Source organism: Eupeodes corollae, chromosome 2 (genome assembly GCF_945859685.1).
Source record: "Eupeodes corollae chromosome 2, idEupCoro1.1, whole genome shotgun sequence".
NCBI lineage: Eukaryota > Metazoa > Arthropoda > Insecta > Diptera > Syrphidae > Eupeodes > Eupeodes corollae.
Genome location: NC_079148.1, coordinates 110,571,300 through 110,594,677, shown reverse-complemented (window position 1 = coordinate 110,594,677; position 23,378 = coordinate 110,571,300). Strand labels below are relative to the sequence as shown.

Here is a 23,378-nt window from a genome sequence, read left to right as displayed (position 1 = left end):
ATTGCCAGATAAATATTAATTTGATTTGGGGGTTGGTTACATTTTTTACGATATTGTTGGTTTGAAAAAAAAAAACAGGTAGTACAATGTAACAGTGAACGATTTCTTTAGTTTGTATAAATAGAGATGAACCTAAAGCTCTCCTTTCTTTAATTAGAAGGGCCTTAGTCTTAAAATAGCTTCGAGGAGCCATAGAAACCACCGACACCTCCGTTTAAACACTCTCTTCATTTCCTAGTGCTCACACTGTGTCTACATAATAAGCGATGTCCGTCTGTTTAACAGACAAATGAATAGAATTCAAATCGTCTCAGGATCAATCAATATTTAAGTAAATTCACAAACGTCAAATTTGTTGGTAGAGATTAGACATCACTGCTTTTTTGCGATGCTGATTACAATGCGATGCTCTTTGACAAAAAGCAAAAAACAAATTTTGCTTAATGATTGATGAGATACTAATAAACACACTGATTGTAATTAAAATCTGGAGCCACACATTTTATCCCCTCTAAAACTTTTCTCCATAATACTGACTTTGATTTTCTGCCTGCAATAAATTCACCTTTTTATTTTAATCTGATTTCTATTAATAGTTTAATTTGTGCGCTGGTAAAACAATCCCTGAAATTCATCAAATTAATTAATTTATAAACAATTTAGAATTTTATTAAATACTTTTCATTGTCTTTTACCGACATTTTTGCACCGAATCGTGTCCGCATGAACAGCGTATCAAGAAAATTCTTGATGCGTTTTTTCTTTATATTTGCGCATCAGTTTATCGAACTTTGCAATAATGAACAATTGATATTTTAAGTGATGCCAATTATTTGCGTTTATGAAGGTGCTAAATAAATGATCACAAATCTTCTTTGCAGTGATGCGTCTGTGAATTTACGCATTAATTGCTCCGTTGCGCGAAATATGTGTTTCTATTGCTAGTTTCGAGTGATGTATTTTTCCAAAAGTCGATCAAATGGATGTTTCACTTCTAATGTGCTTTTGTAATAAACGAAGTTTGTTCCTACATAAGGAGTTCTTAACACCATCGACTCCGGTTAAGCAAATGTCATAAAAGTAATGAGTGGTAATTATTGTTTATCTGCTTACAATAAAATAAAGTTTATCTTCAACAAAACAAGTAACATTATACAAGAAAATCATGTTCCAATACAGTTTTATTAATTACTTCATTCATATCTATTAACTAATAAATTTATGTATGTATTACCCTATTCGAATAATTATTAAACTCTCTCGTTTGTATTTTCTTCTTTAGTATTTTACTTTTTTTTTGTTTTATTATTAAATACTTTTTGTTAATTCTATATAACTCATTTTCCAATCAGTCAATTCAATATTTATGACTGTGGTATTATAAGAGATAAAATGGAACATCATACTGATTAAGTTTAAAAGGATTTATAAATTATACCGAAATAAAAGGTAAAAACTTCAAGTTACAAAAAAGAAAAAACAGGAAAAGTTCATGAAAAGTTAAAAAAAAAGAAAATCTCCACATAAATTTAAAAGTTTCATATCAATTTAACCATTTTTGAAAATAACGTGAAGTTGGCGTTGTTGTTTGTTTGTTGATCTATTTCTTTTTTTTGTTAAAAATTTATTAAAATTTATTACATATATTTTGTTAGGTGTAGTTTCATTTAAGAAAAAAAAGTTCAATAAAGCGATATATACGCTTTTAGTTTGTATGTGAAAACATTTTTTATTTTTATTTTGTATTTGTTTTTTGCAGATTTTAAAACTTTAAAGTTTTATTTTGTATTTAGAATTTGTTTTATTTTTTAATTTTTTTCTTTGTATTATATGATTTGTTCTTTTAATAATTAATTAATTACCATTACGCGAAGAATTCCTTATTCTTTGTTAACATAATATTTGAATAAATGGAAAATCTCATTTTACGGCTCGTGGTTAATATGATTTCTTAGAAACCGTGCACCTTCAGCTGATCGGGTTTTGCCAGACCTGATTTTGTTAACCACTGGCAGATATTTTCTCTTTGATCGCCCTGGAGCTGCAGAACTTCACCGTATTCTGGATGTTCAATGACTGTGCCGTTGCATGCGAATTCCTGATGAAAGAATACAATTTATTTCTTTTTTAATAAAAATACAAATACATTAAATATATTTAAAAAACAACTTACCTTCTTACATGCTCGGACGATTTTTTTCAGGTCATATTCTGATGAAAGCCCTTGAACTGTGGTTAGTGTCTTACGACCATTTCTTTGCTGAATTCTTATGTGTACAAGCCCGTCTTGTACATCATCATCAGCACCCTTGATTGCATCAGCAAAGGGGTCTGTAAAATATGAGGTGACAACATTAAAAATTTAATTCAAACAAAAGGTCAAAAGAAAAATGAATGTTTTTTAACCCTAGAAAGATAACCTACGTCGAATAGACGTAAAAATCATGTGTATCACTTATGGGATATGAAATAAGGTTATCTTTCTAGGGTTAATATATAACAGATATTTCCCAGAAGATTGATAATGCCAATTGAATTTAACTTTGTTTGATTTATAAAACAACACAATCTAAATTATTTTTCATTTGGTTCTGCCGCTATTTGATTGGAGTATCTTAACGGATTAGCTTAGTTATCCGATAGTTGGTTCTTCACAATAAAAGCAACTTTGTTTAATTTGATTAATTTTTAAATAACTATTATGAAACTTAAATATGAAATAAATACAACAAAGCCTAGAAACATTAAGTTACAAAAGAATTAAAACACGGAAGACAGATATAAAAAAATAATGTTACGAAAAGCTAAAATTACGAAAGAACAAAGATACGAACCACAAAGGTACGAAAACCCAAAGATAAAGCAGATTAAATATAGGAAACAAAAATATGCCTATAATAACACTGAACAATACAAAGAGTGAAGCTATTAATTAATATTCTAAACAGTACAATTTTTAGCAAAGCCCAAACTCATAGTTTTGTCTTTAATATAAAAGAAATACCAACTCTGTTAGACGTTTTTATTTATTTAAAAAAAAAATCGCCAAAATATCGCTCAATGTTTCTGAACTCTGTTATTATTTCAAATCACATCAGATTAAAAACTGGAGCCATTGATACTTCAACTAGAAACTTCAGTCAGCTTCGTTCTTCACTTGACAAGGTATAATTTAGCAAACTCTATAAAACAACTTAAAAGACTTGTACCACCTATACATTAAATTAGTTGTATCGTTGTTTGTTAACCTGGAGAAAGTGTGCGAATTCTTATTACTGAGCATTTATTCTTCTAACTATGTTAATACCGTAAAACTTTAGAGAAAGCAGTAAGGTTTATAAAAATATACATATTATTTCATTATATTTTCTAATATAATGCAACAAAAATATGTACTCCTTGAGATGAAGATTTAGCGAGCAGACAGCGCGAAAAATTATTTATTTAATTTCATCATGCTAGATCATTGCAATTACTGTTTGAAAATAAAACAAGGCTAATTAAATAAAATCCTTAACGCGCAGCCTATCCCCATTCAAATCAAATAGAATATGTACATTGTGGTATAGGAAGGAAAATAATGAATTAATTGTGTTAATAGGTCATGTTTTTCTTCTATTTGACTCTAGATGCAGATTCTAGAATTTTATCATTAAGCAACCATCAAATGGATTTTGTTGATTGAAAATAAAATTTCGAACATCATATTATAAAATTTTATCATCGATTTGACGATTTTATTTCAGTTTAATGACGTCACAAGGAAAGGCTAGAAAGATTTCTAAGACCATGACAATGAACTCTGTGATACCGAACCCAATACTGCTTAAATAAGTTCCCCCCAAAAAATATATTTACAAATGAAGACAATATATATTTATTCTATTTATAGTAATTAAAATGCAATTCATCAAAAATTAAATGTAAAAAATCGAATTTTTGGTGAAACACACAGCAAAAACGGCAGCCATTTTAATTGACTCATTTTTACGACGAGGTAAGGAAATAATTTTTCTTTAAGTCGGAAATAATGATTTTTTACAACAGCTTAATTCACAGGTTCTTACCAAATGTGTTTAAATTCTGGATGGACATACGATAAATAAATTAACCACGTCCAAAAAATAAAACTTCGCAATGGAATTTGGTTTAAAGTGTTTTCAATTGAATTGAACTCGTGTCGAGATGAGAAAATACGGAAAACTTTTTGTTCTGTACAGAATTGACAACGACAAATTAAAGACGACAGACGAAGACGAGACAGGCAACTACGTGGACGTGAACGTTACGTAGCGTAAAAGTGACGGAATGTAAAAACGAAATTATGGCGTGGTTTTTGACATTTAATGGCAGAGTTAAGTAATTATGTTTTTTTAATACACATAAAGTCGGAACCACATTTGTCTCGCCTTTGACTGTCTCATGATTTTGTTTTTCTCATTTGAAGGAGTCAAGAGGTAGGGGTGTAAGGCGCCAGTTATAGCTATCATTGGTTTTATCATTGAAAACAAACATTGGAATTTTTTTGACAGGTCGTTTAAAGCTATAATTCAAAACTTCAGCCTTTGAAAAAATGTGTGAAATCAACCGAATCCAAATGTTTACTGACAGAAATCTGTCACTGGAATTGTGTGAAATTGGAACGCAAATCAGTGGTTTGCTCCACCTTTGAACATAAAAGTATCAGCAGTTCAGGAAAATGCAATTCGGCCGGAAAAATAGAAAAATACATTTTTAGAGAAAAATAAATGTGCAATTACACTTTTTATCCTCAAACAAATTCGTTTGTGTGATTTCCGATTGATCAGTATATAATTTTCATTTCTAATCAAAAGGAAACACCATCAAATATCAATTCAAACATTTTTCTGGATCGATTTCAATGATAGCTATAATTGGCCTCTAAGGGAGATATTTTTAAATTAGTTGAATAATGTTAATTGTGGAATAAAATGAAGAGACGTATAAGAGTCACCTCAAAAAAGCGCAATTTATGAGCTCTAAATAAAATGTCCGAGCAAAAGTAAAAACCTTAGCGTTGCTGACTTTATGTTTGTTTCGTGTGGTATGAAAGAGACAAATGACAGTTCATTTCTTTTCATAAATAAGTCGGAGAGCCCCAATCAAACTCTGCTCAGAGCGTACTCGATGGGCTTAGGCTCAGCTGGGTACTCCTAAACTGGTTTTAATGTTTCACAATCAGCTGTTCGGTAAATTCACATGTATTCATTCAGTATTTAAATATGTACATAAATCACACATTTTCAAATCAAAATCAAATGGGGTGGCGCAACAGTCCGTTGTGAACCAGGGCCTAGTGACTTACAACTCTCAACCATTCCTGTGTGCGAGTACTGTTGTCAGGAATGGAAGGGACCTACAATTTTAGGCCGAATCCAAACGGCTAGTTTGAGAAAGCACTTTTTCATGACAAGAATTACTCTTGAAGGATTTGTCAATTCCTCGCAAGAGGCAGTACCCGCGAAAATTAATTTTTTTTAAATTAAGGTGGCACAGGCAGGGTTTGAACCCAAGACCCCTTGCATGACAGTAAAACGCACTAACCATCATGCCACGGGTACTACAATCACACATTTTATTGAATTTAAAAACAAAAAAGATTATTTAAAGTTCTCAAAACACAATTGTTTCCTGTTTTATATACTACCATTTGTTTTATTAATATGATAGTTTCGAATTGACTAGCTTTGTATTGCAATTTTGTATTCACAAAGCTAGCTGAATTTTGACTACGTAGTCACTAGTTTTATGAATACACGCAGTGTGTTATTGGGCAGGTTCAGGCAAAGTACATTTTGACCAAGGCACTTAAGTTTTTCAACTGTCAAGAAGTAGAGTTGACTTGATACTAATGGAGATTTTTCTTGACAAATTTTCCAGTCAACTTTTCATTAAAGTTGCCTTGATTGGAAGGTTATTTTTTGGAAGCACTGTCCAATCAGATAATAGAAACTTACTTTACTTTCAAGTCCCTTATGTCCTCTGAACCTGTCTATTTTCTATGAAGTTTTTTTTTTCTCGAATGAAAATACGAAAATGATTAAGTCTACCCCTGGTTACAAGGTAGATCGACGAATCGAAACACCAAATCTTGATTCAATTCTCGTTGTAAACTGAGTATAAGTCGGCAATATAGTTATAACCTTTTTTCGAACTTGCAATACTGAATTTGTATTACAAATATTATCATTTTTTAAGTTTATTGTCGAACAACTGACCGGATTTTGAAATGTGACGTGTTTGAAGTGGGAATACATTTCTGCAAATGACAACATTTTTTGTTCTCAGAGAAAAGAAATTTGTATTACAGGTAGATTTGCATGAAAAGTTTTTTAGATATATGTGAAGCCAACACACCTTCTGAAGTTATTTAGACGAAACGAGTAATTTCGAATTTGGTTTCGAAAAGTTTTAAATGTTGAGAAGCATTTTCAACTGTAGGTACTTTTCAACTAAGAACTATATTTTAAAACATTAATATCGATCGTCTTATTTGTTGGACTTTCTTACATTACTACAGGATCGACAATATTTAATAATATCGAAAATCCAGAAATGGCATAGTTTGGAATATGTAATTTAACACATTTGGGAAGCCAAATTCGAAGTCTTAATTCTATTTTAAGGAAAGTAAATGTATGAAAATAAAAAAAAAAAACTAGACCTGCCTTTTAAAAAGTATTTTTCTTGAAAGTTTTGCCGTTCTTGTAAAATATTTGTAACACTTTTATACAAAATTAGTGCGATAAAATACATTTATCACTTTTTGAATTCAAGTTATAAGACATAGGTCTTCTTCGGTCTACAACTCTTAAGCCATTTTTTTTATTTCATCACACTTAAACTTTCAAATTTGCTTTTTGGAATGTCTTTAAAAAGTTTGTAATGCAGCTATTCCATTTACTTCTTTTGTACTGCTTGTATTTATCAGAAGAAAATAAAACACAAGACAAAACGTTTACTTATTGAAATGGACATTTATCATTTATTTTTTTGTATTACACTTACATACATATTTAGTAAGTGAAAATAAATTAACACGCATTGATATTTTACAATAAATTAAGATATAAAAAACATAAAACTAAAATTTGTCATTCTAAATAATGCCATTTAGCGCACGCTAGTCTCCTAAATAAAGATCTAAACCGTTAGTCAAACACAATTTAGACACAATAATGTTTTGTTTGTCACCAAAGGGCTCCAATACGTTTTTCGAATTCGTTTGCTTTAAATAAACCAGTGCTAGGAGTAAGAATTTTTAAATTATTTTTGCTGTCAAACACTGGATAAGAATAACAAACAAAATACACAATATTCTAAATTATACGAGTAATAGAGTATAGGAAAACGAGATTCGTAAGAGAACACACAGTTAACATAAAAAGAAAGAAATATGAAGAGGCGAGTCTTGTTCTCGATCAAATAAATTAATGTCGTTACAAAAGAAAAAAAAATAATAAAAAACACCTGTTTTATGGCGTAGAAGAGATTAATCTGTATGTAAACAAAATCACATTAAATGCATTTGTTGTAGCGCTTTTTAATTCATCGCTGTCATTTTGCCCTCTCAAGCCTCAAGATAGTCGAAAGTCCCTAAATTCTTGACAGTTGTTGCAGGAGATTGCAAGGCCAAATAGCCTCGATTCGTTCCTTGATCAGCTGAAACGGATACGAGATCCAATTAAGTACAGTTTGTGCAATTATGCCCATCGGTTCGGGGTACTGGTGGGTCAGTAGCGCCAAAAGTGCTGTGAATGAACACAGACCTGCGGTAAACAAAATGAAGAACGGCAGTTCCTTTTTGGGATACACCGAAACTTCATGGAACGTTGGTAGAAGTTCACGATCAGCACACTCGGTGCATGTTGGATACGGATAAAAGAGGTGGCCTCGTTCAAGGGGATACGGCAGCATTCGAAACGTTCCCTCCCATGTACAATGTAGTAGATTGAGTGCTCCGTCGACATTCTTCCAATGCTTGAGATGAAAGAACGCGTAAGCGAGCGCTTCCGAATCACCGCGTTTGAGTATATGCTCTGGCGGAAGAATGAGTGGCTTGGTCTCTAGCAGATACTTGGGAACATGTGGGTTAAACTCCACTGCTCTATGAATCGCTTCAACGGCACTCATCTCAGCCGGACTGAGGCCACGTTTCGATGCAATGTCCGGCGAGAATTTATCGGCCACAGCTCTGGCCTTAAGGAGCGCTGCTGTGTAACAAATTGCCGCCGACTTTGGCAACGAAATGTCATCATATTTGGCTAATACCGCCTGACAGTCTGCATACGCTTGCATTTCAAGAAGAGTTTCGATTAGATTCTCATGGATATTCAACACATTCATGATCGACGGAATCTCCTTTGTCAGATCACGAAACATTTTTGATGCTTCTTTAAGTTTGCCCAACTTGCGGGCGCACATTGCCAAACGACGTTTTATATAAATTAAAACATTCGTATCACGACGGTGCATACCCTCAGCTATGGCACCCTGATGCTGTGTTGCTTGTGACTTTCTATAATTTGTTTCGGCAACTTTAAGTGCTGTTTTAAGAATTTTCTCTGCCTCAAGAATTGTTGTGGCTTCCTCCTCGGCTAGAAGAATGTATGCTGGTGCACATTCTGTATTTAATTCTAATGCATTGTGAGCAGCTTTTATTCGAACCACAGGATTTCGTTCTCGCCAAGCTGTTTGCATGATCTCGTACTCAGCTTTACCAGCATCACCTGAAAATATGTATATATACATATATTTTAAGATTGAAGTTGAAAGAATATAGGCATTTTTTGTGAAGTCCGTCTGTACAAAGAATTAAATAAAATTACGATTTGAAAAACACTGTAATCTTATTTTTAAACTTGTATTTTAAATTGAAAATCAAACGAAAATAGATTGAACATTCATGGTTTAATAAAAGCTTATTGCAGAGGATTTCAACTTATTTTTGATACTAAGCACAATTATACCAAAAACCAAAGACAAATCCACATCTTAATATTACCGAAAAGACTTTAAAATTTAGTAGTTTCCTTATGAGAAGAAAATTCTGATGATTAAACTTTTGCGGTGCCGTACCAACAGTAAAAGAGATGAATGGGATCGGCGATTTTATGTGGAATCTAAATGGCTTATTACGCATGGTAATTGTCTGCTATTAGGAAAATTAGAACTGATTAAATCACGACTGGCTTGAAAAACTTTCAAGGGTTTGTATAAGGTGCAACACTTGAACTATATTTTTTCACTCGTTTCATTAAAATTATACAGAAGGAGAAAAACTAAAAAACTCCCATAAATGTGTCTGACGCTTCTATAAAAGGAGGATATGGCTGAAGTAAATTGGTCTCAAAAGCATCCTGATAGGCATAACTATAAATTGCAATTATTAAAATAAATATTCAGAATTCTTTAACAAGTCTCTCCATCTACCCCGCTCTTGATCAGTTCTTTTCATGTCCTGGTGAAAACTATAGTCCTTACATTAATTATAGTTAAAACATTATAATATTTAACTTGTCAGAGATTATTTTTGAACTCATCTAGAATGAATTAAATGAAGCGGTCGAAAAATCATTCCTAGTCCAAGAAAGTACGTATTTACCAAATGTCGTATTGATAAGTATTAATGCACAATTCTATAAAATAAGGTAGCCTAATTCTTCCTAAATGAGAATTTATCAGCATTTGTATGAAATATTTTTAAGAAAAAAGATAAGAGTTAAGACGAATGATTTGTATTTTTATAGGACACCTTCAAAGACAATTTATTTCCTTCCAACCAGAAAGTGTGAAATAAGATAGTGAAAAGGAAGAGCTTACTCTTGAATGAAATAAAACTTATGATTATAAATATTGCAACTAACATTATGTTCAGACTTCCCTTTAGTGGCATTCAAGATATTAAAAACAAAGACTTTATAGCATTTTTATTTGTATGCATTATATGCATCGTCTGAGTAAAATATGGAACTATTGATTTCGAATTTATAAAGTTCACATACACAACAAATACATTTTAAATCACTGGCTAACTTCTTTAACTCACGGATCAACTTTAAAACAAGTCTAACTATATTCAACAGATGTGGAAGTGAAGTATGGAAAGTAAAACAACAAAAAAATCAATAACGTAATACGAATAATTAATACAACAATACAAACCTTCGCATGTAAAAAAGGTTTGGTGATCTTGTGCACTCAAATTCATGTCATAGTAAGTCAGCGGTTCCTTATTAGTTGTCCAATAGAATCTCTGATATTCAGCTCCACGAAATAAATTCAAAGGATTGCGCCAAACTTTACACTCTGGCATTTGTTGTCCTCCATTTGTACCATTTGTTTCCGACTGATTGTCACTGCCATTTATCCACGGACTAATGTGGTTAATCGAAACTTGTTCTGATAAAAAAAGAATAAAATAACATTTCAACAAATAAATGGCACAAGTTATAAAAGAAAATCCATCGAAGAATTTTAAATTCATACCAATAAATGATGTACCATATTTGCGAAAATACCACCATTCGAATATAAGGATTAATCCAGATATTAAACTGGAAGTACCGGTGAGTGCAACATAAAATTTCGGAGTGAGTGTACTCAAAAACATCGAGGAATCCCACATCTTTCTTTTTATTTGACTTCGTCTAAGATTATATATTTGTACATCTATGGGCTAAATTTGTTTGGTTTTCTTTTTGTTATTTGTGAAATTTTAATTCTAAGCAATTGTTTATTAGTTTATGTTGATATTAACACAATAAAATTAACCCTTTTGTCTGAAAAAAATAATTCTGTAATGATTTTTTTAATATATCGCAGAGCAGAGAAGTTTGACTTTTCGAGTTTTCAATTCTGACAGAGTGACAGCAAAGGTTTAGAGTGAAGTTGTTGTCGTTTGGTAAAATAAAATGAGCACATTTTGAAATGAGCTATTTTAGCAGATCGTAATAACAAAATGTTTAGGTGAGTCCGCACTTGATTTGGAAATATTATGGATTGTTTTTTACGTACTACTTTTAATTTTGGTTTTAAAGAATACAATACCATTACTTGAACAAAACTGTCAGAAGATATAAATTGTATCCGCTCTCTTAGAAATCTGATATAAGTTTCAACTAGAATTTATATATTAATTAATATTTTACTCGTGAAAATGGAATGGCAGGATTTAAGATCGTAAAAATTTGTTCAGATAGGACTAGAGATGCCAGATTTGCTTCGCGGGACAAACAAATATTTAAGTGAATGAGAAACAAAATTGATCTTTAGTTTAAAAACATTATTTAGGAATTTAACATTCTTCAGAAAAAAAAAAACATATACGTTAAACTATAAAATATAACAAATAAACAATTTAAACATAATTTTGGGCTGATGTATTTTTAAGAATTATTAAGTTTAAGCCGCATTTCGTTAAACAGAATTCCTAAAATTCTATACAAGACATATCGAAATTTTGCTGTATCGTAAGCTTTGCTTCTAACACAGACATTAATATTTTATTTCTTTCTTCCCGCCAAGAATTTTTCATTGAACTGAAAATTCTTTCAGAGCTTGCGTTAGAAATAGGCAATAAACAAACAAAATAAGAAATTTTTTTCAAAACTTGGGGTCTTGTTTTTCTTAAAAAGTTTACCCAAGTATGGATGGATTTTTCATTAACATTTCGAGACTTACAAATTCCTGAAAAAGCAAATCAACGTCTTTATTTTTCATTTTAAAGCAGTAAACAATTTTTAAGTAATTTTAAAATTTGTTTTTAAAACTTAACCCTGACAAACATTTTATATTATAACTAAAATCAAATTTATTCTCTAAATATTCAATAGCGTTTTCATAAAGTGCATCAATTTTTTTGTCTCTCTCATTAAGAATTTCGACTCTCGAATATCGAACAATAGTTGCGTTCAGTAAACCGAATGAGAAAAGGTTCGACTTTATGAAAAATTAAATGTCATGTTGCACGCACTTAAAATGAAAAAGAAAAGTATTGAACAAGACAAAATTAAGGGTATTTTCGCGGGATTTCCGGGACATTTATCTTCTCGGTGAGACAAAACTTTGTCGCGGGACAAAGACGGTTTCCGGGACAATCCCGCTCGTAGCGGGACCTCTGGCATCCCCAGATGGGACTCTTCGCAACTCACTGCTCTATGTTTAAATCCGTTTAATTTAATTTGTATGAATAAAAAGATGTAAATTCAATTAAATGTAACCCTTGTAACCGTATCTTAAACACTCCTCAATAAAAAAGAATAATTATTTCTAATGCATTTGCAAAGACAATTATGTTGTTCTTTTATCAAATTAAACTAGAAAAAAAACAATTAATTTATGTGCTACCATTCTCATAAATTAGTTTCTATTATTGTAACTTAAAACTTCTATTCTGATTTCCCTTTGTTAATCTCTTAAAAAAAGATATATGAATGTACTAAAATTGATATTAGAAAATTTGTATGGATAACATTTTTCTTCGTTTTTAGGAGTAACTGCACTGAAAACTTATTTGGCAGATTAACAAGTATCTGCAACAATAATTATGAAGTAGGGTAGATGGAAATAGATGTTTGCCAACAAATATAATTATGTATGTGAAAGATTGCATCCAGTGAGCTTCAAAGCTGCATTAGAGCACTCAATTTAATCTACAGATCTTTGTATTTTTGGTCTACTACCTCTATCTAACTTATGTAATTGCAATATTTTGCATCTTCTTTTTTTGTTGATATATTTGAAAGTATTTTTTTTAAATTTAATTAAAAGCAAAATTACATTGATTTTCTTCTTCATACACGTTCTTTCTTAAGAATAGCCTGATTAATAGTTTAACGCTTGATAACTTTAATTTCTTTTTTTAATATCTTTTGGCCAGTTTTATAATTGACCCATCAGTCTATCAATGTTTTTCAGTTTAAATTCAGTGATTTCTGTGAATTTATTACCACATTTTTGAAGTTTTTTAATTCCTATTTCTTGACAAAGTTTTAATTCCTAAAACTAGGGTTATCGAAAAATTATAACTCGATTGAGTTCTAACTTATGTATTTCCTTAAAAAGTGCTCAAGCATTGGAACTCTGATTTAGATCTTACTTTAAGAAATAACTTCGATTCATTAGGCCCTCAAATTTGGTACGAAATTAGTACTCAGTTTAGTAATGTATATACTTCTTCTTTAATCGACTAAAAGTTCAGATACCACAAGAATGTTTGATGTTGAATGTTAATAATAAATATGTAGTTAGAGAATACAACAGCCTTCGGATGAAGAAATTAATTGATGTATTCACACACTTTAAATATATGGCTTGCAGTTATAATGACCATGGACGTTAACATTCTACAAGAGAACATAAAATCTATAGACATTTTGTAGTGAAATATCTTCTTAAGTCTCAAAAGGTTAGTACCAAGTCGAAAATGAACGAACAATAAATCATACCGACCTCAATTCTATTAAAGTACAAGTTGCGCAAGCTAAGTTAAATTGAATTTCGAATCACCGACATTATTTTAATCAACAACGCCAAAGGTCTAAGCACAGGGGGCGTTAAACCAAAAATGTATTGACAAAAATGAACAAACCTGCTAGAAGCAAACAATAAAAATATCATTACAAATAATCTAACAATATTGGTACACAGAAAAATAAACATTATTTACACTCGACAATTTATTCAATGAACCAAAATCAATGGGAAAGTAGTTTACCGGAAAACATTCATTAATTTTTTGATAGAAATTCGATAGTTTTTACATATGGAAGTATGTATTATCTTTCAGTACAATAAAATAGAAACACACATTTGTACTATTTTTTAAAGTTTTTCTTTAATTTTAGTATAAGTAATGTTTTGTTTGTTTTATGATTATAATATTATACACAACATCAAATGAACCAAATTTGTTGCATAAAGATGCTTTGCCTTTAGTAAACAAACAAAAAATTGAAAGGTAAACCTATAACTTATTCCAAAAGTGGTTAATAATTATCCAAATTTTTATAATAAACGAAAAGAAAATTTGGTTGTTTTAATAACAGTCAACTGATTTTTATTTAGTCTCGTCTCTTGTTTTGCCTTTGTCTTTCTTCCTGAAAATTAAAAAAAATATATATCAAATTAACTTGTGAAATAACACTTTTTGAAATGTTAAACAAAATTTAATTTTACACAAAAAAACTTACCTTTTGTGTGAGAATAATCAATAGTTTCCTGAACATACTGATCAAATCGAAGAACAGATCAAGCGAGTGTTGAATGCAGTCCTTATTGCCCATACGGCATTTTTCGATGATCATTTGTGTGTCGAAGAGAACAAATGCAGCCATCGCAAAAAGTCCGACGTAGAGGTGGAACTAAAAAAGGAACAACTTTAATTAATGTTGAACTTGATTTTTAGATTTGGTTATTTTAACATACTTGTGACACTATGTATGACCTCATGAAAATATTCAGAATGCTCATCAAAGCCATTGTATTTAGAACACTGACAAGCAAACCACCAAGGAAAATATATTTTCCCTGTTCAGCCAAGAGTGCAGCTAAGGACAGTGTTAAAAAGGTTATAACTGTACCACTAAGTGCTGACACAATAATGGCGGGATTCAAGTGTACAACATATTCCAGCAAGGGTCCAAGAGCTTGTCCTGAACAAAGTCCAAAACCGAGAAGCATTGCCAAACGTGGATAGAAATTCTTTCCATTGTCTTTTACGAAATGAAGAGACAAAACCAAGACAATTGAGGCCAAGGCACCCAAGATACCAGTGTCAAGAATTCCGGTTAGAAATAGTACAGCACCGGCAGCAGATGCAGCTGTTGTTGCACCAAGGCATAAATAAACTCGCATCAAGTGATGACGAACTTCAGGCTCACTAAAATAAAAATTTAAAGCAAAATAAATAAATAAATGTAAAATAATAAATGTACGGGTGATTATACAAAAGTTGGTTAACTTTTGAGGATATTTTGTTTACGATAATTATTAAATCAAACTTCTACAAATTTATGTATGTATGATAGCTAATCCAATTATTAAAATATTGTTCCCAATCGGGCCAGTCACTTTTTTGAGTGAATTGTAAGGTATTTAAAAATTTCAGAATTTGACTGACGAGGTAATATAGTATTGCTACATGTTATACAAACTTTTGAAAGTATTATAATGAAATTTAATACAACTTAGCAAAAATATCTTACGATTTAATATTTATCACCTAAAATCACTTAGTAACAATTAAAAATACGGTATTAATATATAATACTGGGAGAGAATACTACATCAGTTTTCAAAACTGAATTTTGACATTTAACGTAACGTAAATATTCATCTTAAAAGTACAGGAAAGAGTCAAAAAAGCTACTTTAAGCTATTGGTAATAAGTGGGGCTTACAACCCTGAATCACGCATTGGTTATACACATCGGTAATAAAACCGATTTTAATGGACGAAAAAGGAATAAACCGGGATAAATTAAATAAAGTCCAACGTCAATGTATAGGCGAATCGATTCGCACGACCCCAGCTGCGGCACTGGACACCTTACTCTACCTAACACCTCTTGACATTTTTAGCTAACAAATAGCTGCAAGCTCTGCTATCTGTACCATCCACCAACTGCAATTCGACAGAAATTTTTAGATTTCTATACCTCCCTGATCTTTTTGGGAGAATAGGACATTCTTGGAGGATGAGTCAAACCATTTTTATACAGATGGTTCAAAAACAAAAGAAGGGATTGGTGGAGGTGTGTACTCTGAACGACTGAAATAAAGTGTCTCATACCGCCTTCCCAATCATTGTAGCGTATTCCAGGCGGAACTTTGGGCGATAAAAGAAGTCTTGTCCTGGCTTAAGGAAAACTTGATATCTGATTTCCGTATTTTCTCAGATAGTCAGACTGCTATCAAATCACTGGACTCTATCTCTACAAACTCTATAACAGTCCATAGCTGTCGATTATCTCTAATGGAGATGACACAACAGTTTAATATTCATGTTTGCTGGCTCCATGCCGGGCCATAGAGACATTCCAGGTAACTGTAAGGCAGATGAACTCGCCAGGAACGGTACAGTGCAGCCCATCCTAACACGTTTGACACACACTGGCATACCAATCGCTACTTGTAAACTGATGCTAATGCAAGACTCTGTGAGGAGGGCAGGCAACAGGTGGAACAACATCACCAAGTGGTAGGTCACAAAAAACATTTGGCCAACACTGGATTTTAAACGTTCAAAATTCTTGCAATCTCTAAGCAGATAGCATATAAGCTCGATAGTAGGTGACATAACCGGACACTGTCTAATAGGAAAGCACGCCACGCGATGAGGCGTATTCACAAATCACTTTTGCAGAAGCTGTATGGACGAGGAAGAAACAGTTCTTCATCTTCTCTGTTCATGCCATACTCTGGCTCAAAAACGCAAGATTTACCTAGGAAAATTCTTTTTTAACGATCTAAATCATATCAGCATAATCAGCCTCTCACGTATCGTAAGGAACTCAAATTAGTTCCATTAAGTTTAGGAGTAAGATTCAAGATTCATGTGGTATCACAATGGGCCGTTAAACTAGCCTAAGTGGGTCCGGTTCCATCTTGGACAGCCACTTCAACCTAACCTAACCATCTTAAAAGTAATAATGGTCATGAAACAAAAAACGATAACAATATACTTGACACAGGACTGACGCAATAGGACTGATGAAAAAGACGAAATTTGACATTATAATCAGGACTAATGTTTTTTTTTTTTGTAATTTCGAATATTAAAAAACTACATTTTCACAAATCAAAGTCTAATATGAATAAATAAAAATAAACTTTAAATTAACAAAAAAATAATGACTCACTATAGGACTGACGTGTTGAGTTGCTTGACTTAGCACGTGTATAGACAACAAACATAACCCAAACTCTTGTACAGTTATGGAGGCCCTCAAATTGTGCGACCCGCAACTAACTTTATTACCAACATTAAAGTTCAAAGTGGGATTTGACGTTGAGTCGGCGATATTTCGCTTGAATTTAAAATTTAAAAACACACAACCGACTGACGAATGAAACTGGATCCAAAATTTCTTATTTTTTTAAATTAAGTGTAGTTGTAGTACCTTATATTAAACTATATACATTCAAGATTGTATTAAACTGATAATTTTTCTCAAATCAATGATAATGGGCAGGTTCAGGCGATATAAGGGACTTTGAAAGTATGGCAAGTTTCTAGTATCTGATTGGCCAGCTGCCAAAAAATTGCCTTCCAATTAAGGCAACTTTATTGGAAAGTTGACTGGAAAGTTAGTCAAGAAAAATCTCCCTAACTATCAAGTATTCAAGTCAAGTGAACTTATGTCACAATTACAATTGATGATGTTTTTAAATTCAACTGAAAGCTGAACTTTATTACTATCCATGAATCATTGATTTTCTGCACAATTCCATTTAATATTTTTTGTAAAAGAGTTCCTTGTCAAATTGGAAAAATAAATATTACTTATATCTCTACAATACAAAATACAAATCTTGATACAATACAAAATACAAATCTTGATGGATTTGTAGCTTGCATGAGGAGTGTTTTGTAGACAGTAATTTTGTTGGTACTTTTTGTGCTAGGAACTCTAAGTAGAGGTTTGCGAAGTTAAGTTCTGAATTTGAAATTCATGACACTTGAAAAACTAACTAGTTGGCTTGGTCAAAATGTACGTTCAAAGTATGAAGTTCACTGCAAATGAAGTCCTTTATGTTGGTTTAACCTGCACAATGTTTAAAAGACAGTCACTTAATTGTTGGTCTTCGGGATTATAACATGCCAAAGGCTTGTATTCAAAACGAAGAACTGAAATTGGGTGACTTAATAGAGATCTTTCCATTGTTTTAAAGTAAATTGCAATCACAATAAAATATAATAAGTCTTTGTATATATTAGTTGATGACATCGAGTTACCCAACTTTTGTATAATCACTCATGCTTTCATTCAAATGACTTTATATTAATCATTAGCTTCACAAAAATTTTAATTGGTCTATCTTTAGACATTTACAGTATTTTAACAATTATTTATCATTTTTTTTTAATAGAACAGACCCACATTAAACTATTTAGAAAAAAAAATCTTAAAATTTCTTGTACATAATTTAAACTTTTTTACCAGTAGCGCTAAGAAAAATAAGTCTTCTACACCTAATCTTTATCGAGACCGCAGAGAACCAGTCAAAGAGAGTTTAATACTTATATTTTAATTATTTTTAATTAACTGGAATAGGTCAATATTTAAGTTAATGAAGGTAGATAGCAAATGTTAAAAACACACTAATAAACAAATACCTTTTTTTATACCTATTCGAAACATCACTCAGGTTGTTGTTACTTTTAAGGTTTCTATCCACTATAATAATTATATATTATGGTATCTAGATATTTGTAAACTATTTTTCTGTATATCACCTACGATGTTATGTATAATTGTTGGCAGGTACATATTTCATTAATAATTACTTAACTAAAAAAAATGATAAGAAATATCTTTGATTCTTGCTTTATTAAAACTACGATCAAAATGATTTGTTATCATACGATATCAAAATAGGAAAAGAAAGTAACTAGTCATTCAATACCCTATAACGTTCTCTTACTATTCTTCCTAAAATCTAGATAGGTACCTAAATTATTTCTTAGTAAAAACGTATCTACATACATTTTGCAGGTTTTTCTTCACAAATCTCGATCATTTCATTTTATACATAAGAAAACAAATATGAAAGTCAGCCGATTAATCTATAAATACATACTCGTACATCACAAAGGCCACGTCAGATGCATAACTAATAATACGAGAATTCCGAAACAAATGTAAACAAGGCTGATGAAACTAAAAGCCATTTAATTATTTACCAAATAATATATCAAAATATACCTACATTGGAAGTACTAATTTGAATTTACAACAAAAGAAAAAAAAAACAATAACCATACAACATAGAAAACTCGAGAAGTGTCTGTATGTAATGAAAATAAATTTAATTATAATTTTAAACTTTTTTTCAGAATAAGGTCGGGTCTCTTCCACGATATCTTATGCATTTAATTCGAGCTTTATGAATCCCCCCTAACTTACACTAAATTTCCTACATACATATGTAGTTACGTGAAAACTAATAATTTGTAATCTAATCAAAATATAAAAAGTTATTCATATTAAAAGCAATACTTACAATTTTTGTCCTAAACTTTGCGAAAATCGCTCAAAGGTTTGGAATGCAGCACTTGACATTTTTGCTAGATTATTTTCGATGTAATTATATTGAATTTGTGTTTTATTTTGAATATTAAATGATTCTAAAGTAATCGAAAGAAATAAAACTATGTTCTGTTCAGTTCCAAAAATATTTTTTTGTTTTGACTTTTACTTGTTCACTTATTAAGTTTTTCTGAATAATGAAATTTGATTTGGTTGGGTTCGGGTTCAATTCCAAAGACAAAAAATGACAAACTACGAAAAAGAGTAGGGATGGTAAGTGACATAGACAAACCATATAAAGACCGGAAACAAATCTGTCATTCTGGTTTGCCTACAAGCTGAAACGTCTACTTACACGCACCCTTAGGTCTAACATCAATTCACCGCTGCTAACATCAATTCACCACCCTCTAAAGTCAATTCACCACGAAAATAAGGAATAGTGCTGAGAAATTCTTTAGGGGTTGCACCTAGTGGCTACGGCGACATTAGCTATTGCATTTTTTGGGAAGAGTACGATAGCTCAGGCGACAAAGTTTGATGACGGATTTGTATAGAACAGTTAAAAACAAGTATTTTTTACTACGGGAGCGGGTCTGTTTCCCCCCATTTAGGAGGTAGGGACATTTTAAAAAAATATGTAAGTTAAATGGAAACAAAATAATGGTAATACTTACAACTAAGTTTTATAAATTTTTCAAAGCCAACACTTTTGTCTATTAGCTTTTTTTGAAATCAAGTCAAAACTATGCAAATTAGAATAGTTCCTTGAGATATTACATTTTTAAATAAATATTTATTAATCGAAACATCTCAGATGCCAACTTAAGACTAAAATCGAAAAACATTTTTGCTGTTAACTGTCGTTAAATATTGTTTAAGAAAGACCTTATGATTTCTTATACATGAATCACTTATTAAGAAAACAACATGTTCCTACGCGATTCTATTGAAATGTAACATAATATTTAATATCATATTTTATGATCGAGAGGATCGTGCTTAATGCTTATTATTATATTTTGGTTCATATTTTCTAATTAATAATGGAATAGATGTGTTAATTTGCATAGTTTTTGAAAAAAATTGTTTTAAGCTCAAAATTTGGCCAAAAAAGGTAAAAAAAAGTTTTGAAGTGTAATTTTTAATACTTAAATTATCTATTATTGTTTTTAGAATTCATTGTTCATATTTGTTTTTGATCAAAAACTGAAAACCAGATGATTTTATGTCTTCTTGTTCTTGAGAAAATTACCAAAAAATATATTTCAATTGAATTATTGTTTCCTTCCTTGAGTATTTACATACGTAGTCTTATTTTGATAGGAATAATCGAATATTTATTAAAGTATACCCAAGATAAATAATTTTTTTTAAATAGAGCTTATTTAAATGCTAAAGAAACTTTTGTAAGAAGAAGTGGCAAGAAATTGTTAATTTTTTATATATTTAAATACTATATTTAAAAGTGTGTACTACGTATAATACACTTTTCAATTCATTTGTTGTATTATGTAAAGAAAACCTGAAATATATTAGCGAAAATGTAAAACATTATTTTTTTTTAATTTTGAATCTAATATAGAGTTCTGATTGAGGTAAAATTAAACGTTCCAAAAATTATATTTTTGAATGTTATAATAATTCTTTTTTTATCGAATTTAAAAACGATGACTATTTCATAAAAGAATTTTGATAATTACAAAACAGTGACCAAGTTTTAACAATTTCAATATAAGTTTAGTTTTTCAAATAAAAATAAATAATAAAAGTGTGACATCACCTCAACATCACACATAACTTAAATGTTTATTTCTTCGAGGTGAGTTTGAAAACGTCAACAAAAATTCCAATGTTCGCATTTTTAAACTTTTTCAATAGGAAAATACGAACATTGGAACTCACTCGGAGGTGGTTTTTTAAGTTGTTTTGTTTTTTACTAAAAAGTATGAACGCAAAGTTCCTACTCACACTTCAAGGATTCCAGGAAGGTATAAACCATTCCTGTAGGTACATTATTGTACCAAGGACACGACCGAATGAGTTCCAATGTTTGCATTTTTAAACATTTTCGATAGGAAAATACGAGCATTGGAACTCACTCGGAGGTGCTTTTTTAAGTTGTTTTGTTTTTTACTAAAAAGTATGAACGCAAAGTTCCTACTCACACTTCAAGGATTCCAGGAAGGTATAAACCATTCCTGTAGGTACATTATTGTACCAAGGACACGACCGATTGAGTTCCAATGTTCGCATTTTCCTACCGAAAATGTTTAAAAATGCAAACATTGGAACTCATTCGGTCGTGTCCTTGGTACAATAATGTACCTACAGGAATGGTTTATACCTTCCTGGAATCCTTGAAGTGTGAGTAGGAACTTTGCGTTCATACTTTTTAGTAAAAAACAAAACAACTTAAAAAAGCACCTCCGAGTGAGTTCCAATGTTCGTATTTTCCTATCGAAAATGTTTAAAAATGCAAACATTGGAACTCATTCGGTCGTGTCCTTGGTACAATAATGTACCTACAGGAATGGTTTATACCTTCCTGGAATCGTTGAAGTGTGAGTAAGAACAATGCATTCACACTTTTTTGTAAAAATCTAAAAAACTTTTAAGAACATGACCAAGTGAGTTCCAATGTTCGTATTTTGCGGCATTTTAGTAAACAAAACAATTCGTCGTAGAAGTCAAATTCTCACCACAGCTATTTTAATAAAAAAAAACATCTGTCAAAACAAGTAAATACACCGCATCGAATTGTTGTTGCATTTCAAATTTCAAAATGGACGTCATGACAAATTACAAATACAACAATGTAAACAAATGGGTGTTGGAGGGTAAAACGTACGAAAGATTCCGGTCTTTATATGGTTTGTCTATGGTAAGTGATTCGATGGGTTTTATGGTGAAATTTATAAAGTGGGGAGATTCACACGTCAGATGAAACCGTTCAGTGAAATAGATGAGTCGGTGATGTGTTCCTGGCTTAAAAAAGTTTAAGTTACAATGTTAAAAGTAGAAATTTAAAACAATAATTTTTTGCAGTTGGGAGTTTCCGGAATCTTAATGTCACAGTCAAAAGAAAAGGTAATTTTTTAAAAGCTAAATGCATTTAAATAAAACAGAATTAACTTAATAACTTGTTTGTATTTATCGAATATTTATTTTATTTTTTTGAGATCCTGTGAAATGTGAAAGTATTTTTTTTTTATTTTGAGGATTCTGAGGAACTGTGTAATTATGATGTGAAATTAGTGGGTAAGTAAATATTATTCATTTTAAAATAAATAGCCCGTGGCATGATGGTTAGTACGTTGGACTGTCATGCCAGAGGTCTTGGGTTCGATCCCTTAATGTGCCATTTAAAGTTTTTACACGGGTACTGCCTCTTAAGAGGAAAGTGCTTTCTCAAATTAGCCGTTCGGATTCGGATTAAAACTGTAGGTTGCGTCCATCCCTGACAACAGTATTTGCACACAGGAATGGTTGAGAGTTGTAAGTCACTAGGCCTTAGTTCTCAAAGGACTGTTCCGCCAGCCAATTTATTTTTTAAAATATAAATTAGGATGCAAAAGATGGCACTTATGTCGAGTTTGACTTTTAAGTTTATGCATGAGTGATTCCTAATTCAAAACCAGAAACAAATTTTGCTGTTTTTCAAAGTTATTTTTTTCTGAAGCCTATAGAAGCTTTCGGATTACCAAACATCATAATCTATTTCCAAGCCTATATTGGGCTTAAAGATATACTACACTTGTCGGATTCAAATGTTTAACAAATTGAAAAGCAATATTGGTACGCTGTTTATTTGCACTATATCGTGCATTTTCGTATAAATGGATTCGAACTTTTTGTAAATAGTGTCATCCTACTAGTAGTGACTATAAAAAATATCGAAATAAAATTGAATGTCAAATTAATTTACCCATCGACGATTTAACAACCGCTAAAAACATCTTGTATGAAGTCATTTCAAAGGTTGATGAGAAATGTAGAGCTGAATATATGAAGCGTTAATTCCAACTCACAGCCGATTAAATCATAACCTTGCAGAGAACAACTTTTTTAAGGATTCCAATAATGTCCGTGTGATTTCTTTGAT

At 31.2% G+C, this 23,378-nt stretch overlaps 3 protein-coding genes across 3 annotated transcripts; all 3 read right to left on the bottom strand.

The window, feature by feature from the left end:
* Positions 1-1,163: 1,163 nt before the first annotated feature.
* Positions 1,164-4,246, bottom strand: LOC129946551 (eukaryotic translation initiation factor eIF1). The gene is made up of 3 exons (XM_056056781.1): positions 4,068-4,246; positions 2,174-2,331; positions 1,164-2,098 (listed from the first exon to the last, which is right to left on the bottom strand). The coding sequence occupies exons 1-3, from the start codon at positions 4,093-4,095 to the stop codon at positions 1,952-1,954; spliced, it is 333 nt and encodes a 110-aa protein (XP_055912756.1). The 5' UTR covers positions 4,096-4,246; the 3' UTR covers positions 1,164-1,951.
* Positions 4,247-6,973: 2,727 nt separating this feature from the next.
* Positions 6,974-10,881, bottom strand: LOC129947134 (protein ST7 homolog). Its single transcript, XM_056057576.1, has 3 exons — positions 10,510-10,881; positions 10,186-10,422; positions 6,974-8,750 (listed from the first exon to the last, which is right to left on the bottom strand). The coding sequence occupies exons 1-3, from the start codon at positions 10,646-10,648 to the stop codon at positions 7,618-7,620; spliced, it is 1,509 nt and encodes a 502-aa protein (XP_055913551.1). The 5' UTR covers positions 10,649-10,881; the 3' UTR covers positions 6,974-7,617.
* A 2,951-nt stretch (positions 10,882-13,832) lies between these two features.
* Positions 13,833-19,519, bottom strand: LOC129946691 (bax inhibitor 1). Its single transcript, XM_056056963.1, has 4 exons — positions 19,248-19,519; positions 14,449-14,902; positions 14,214-14,384; positions 13,833-14,120 (listed from the first exon to the last, which is right to left on the bottom strand). Exons 1-4 carry the CDS (start codon positions 19,304-19,306, stop codon positions 14,085-14,087), a joined length of 720 nt encoding a protein of 239 aa, XP_055912938.1. The 5' UTR covers positions 19,307-19,519; the 3' UTR covers positions 13,833-14,084.
* Between the last annotated feature and the right edge of the window lie 3,859 nt (positions 19,520-23,378).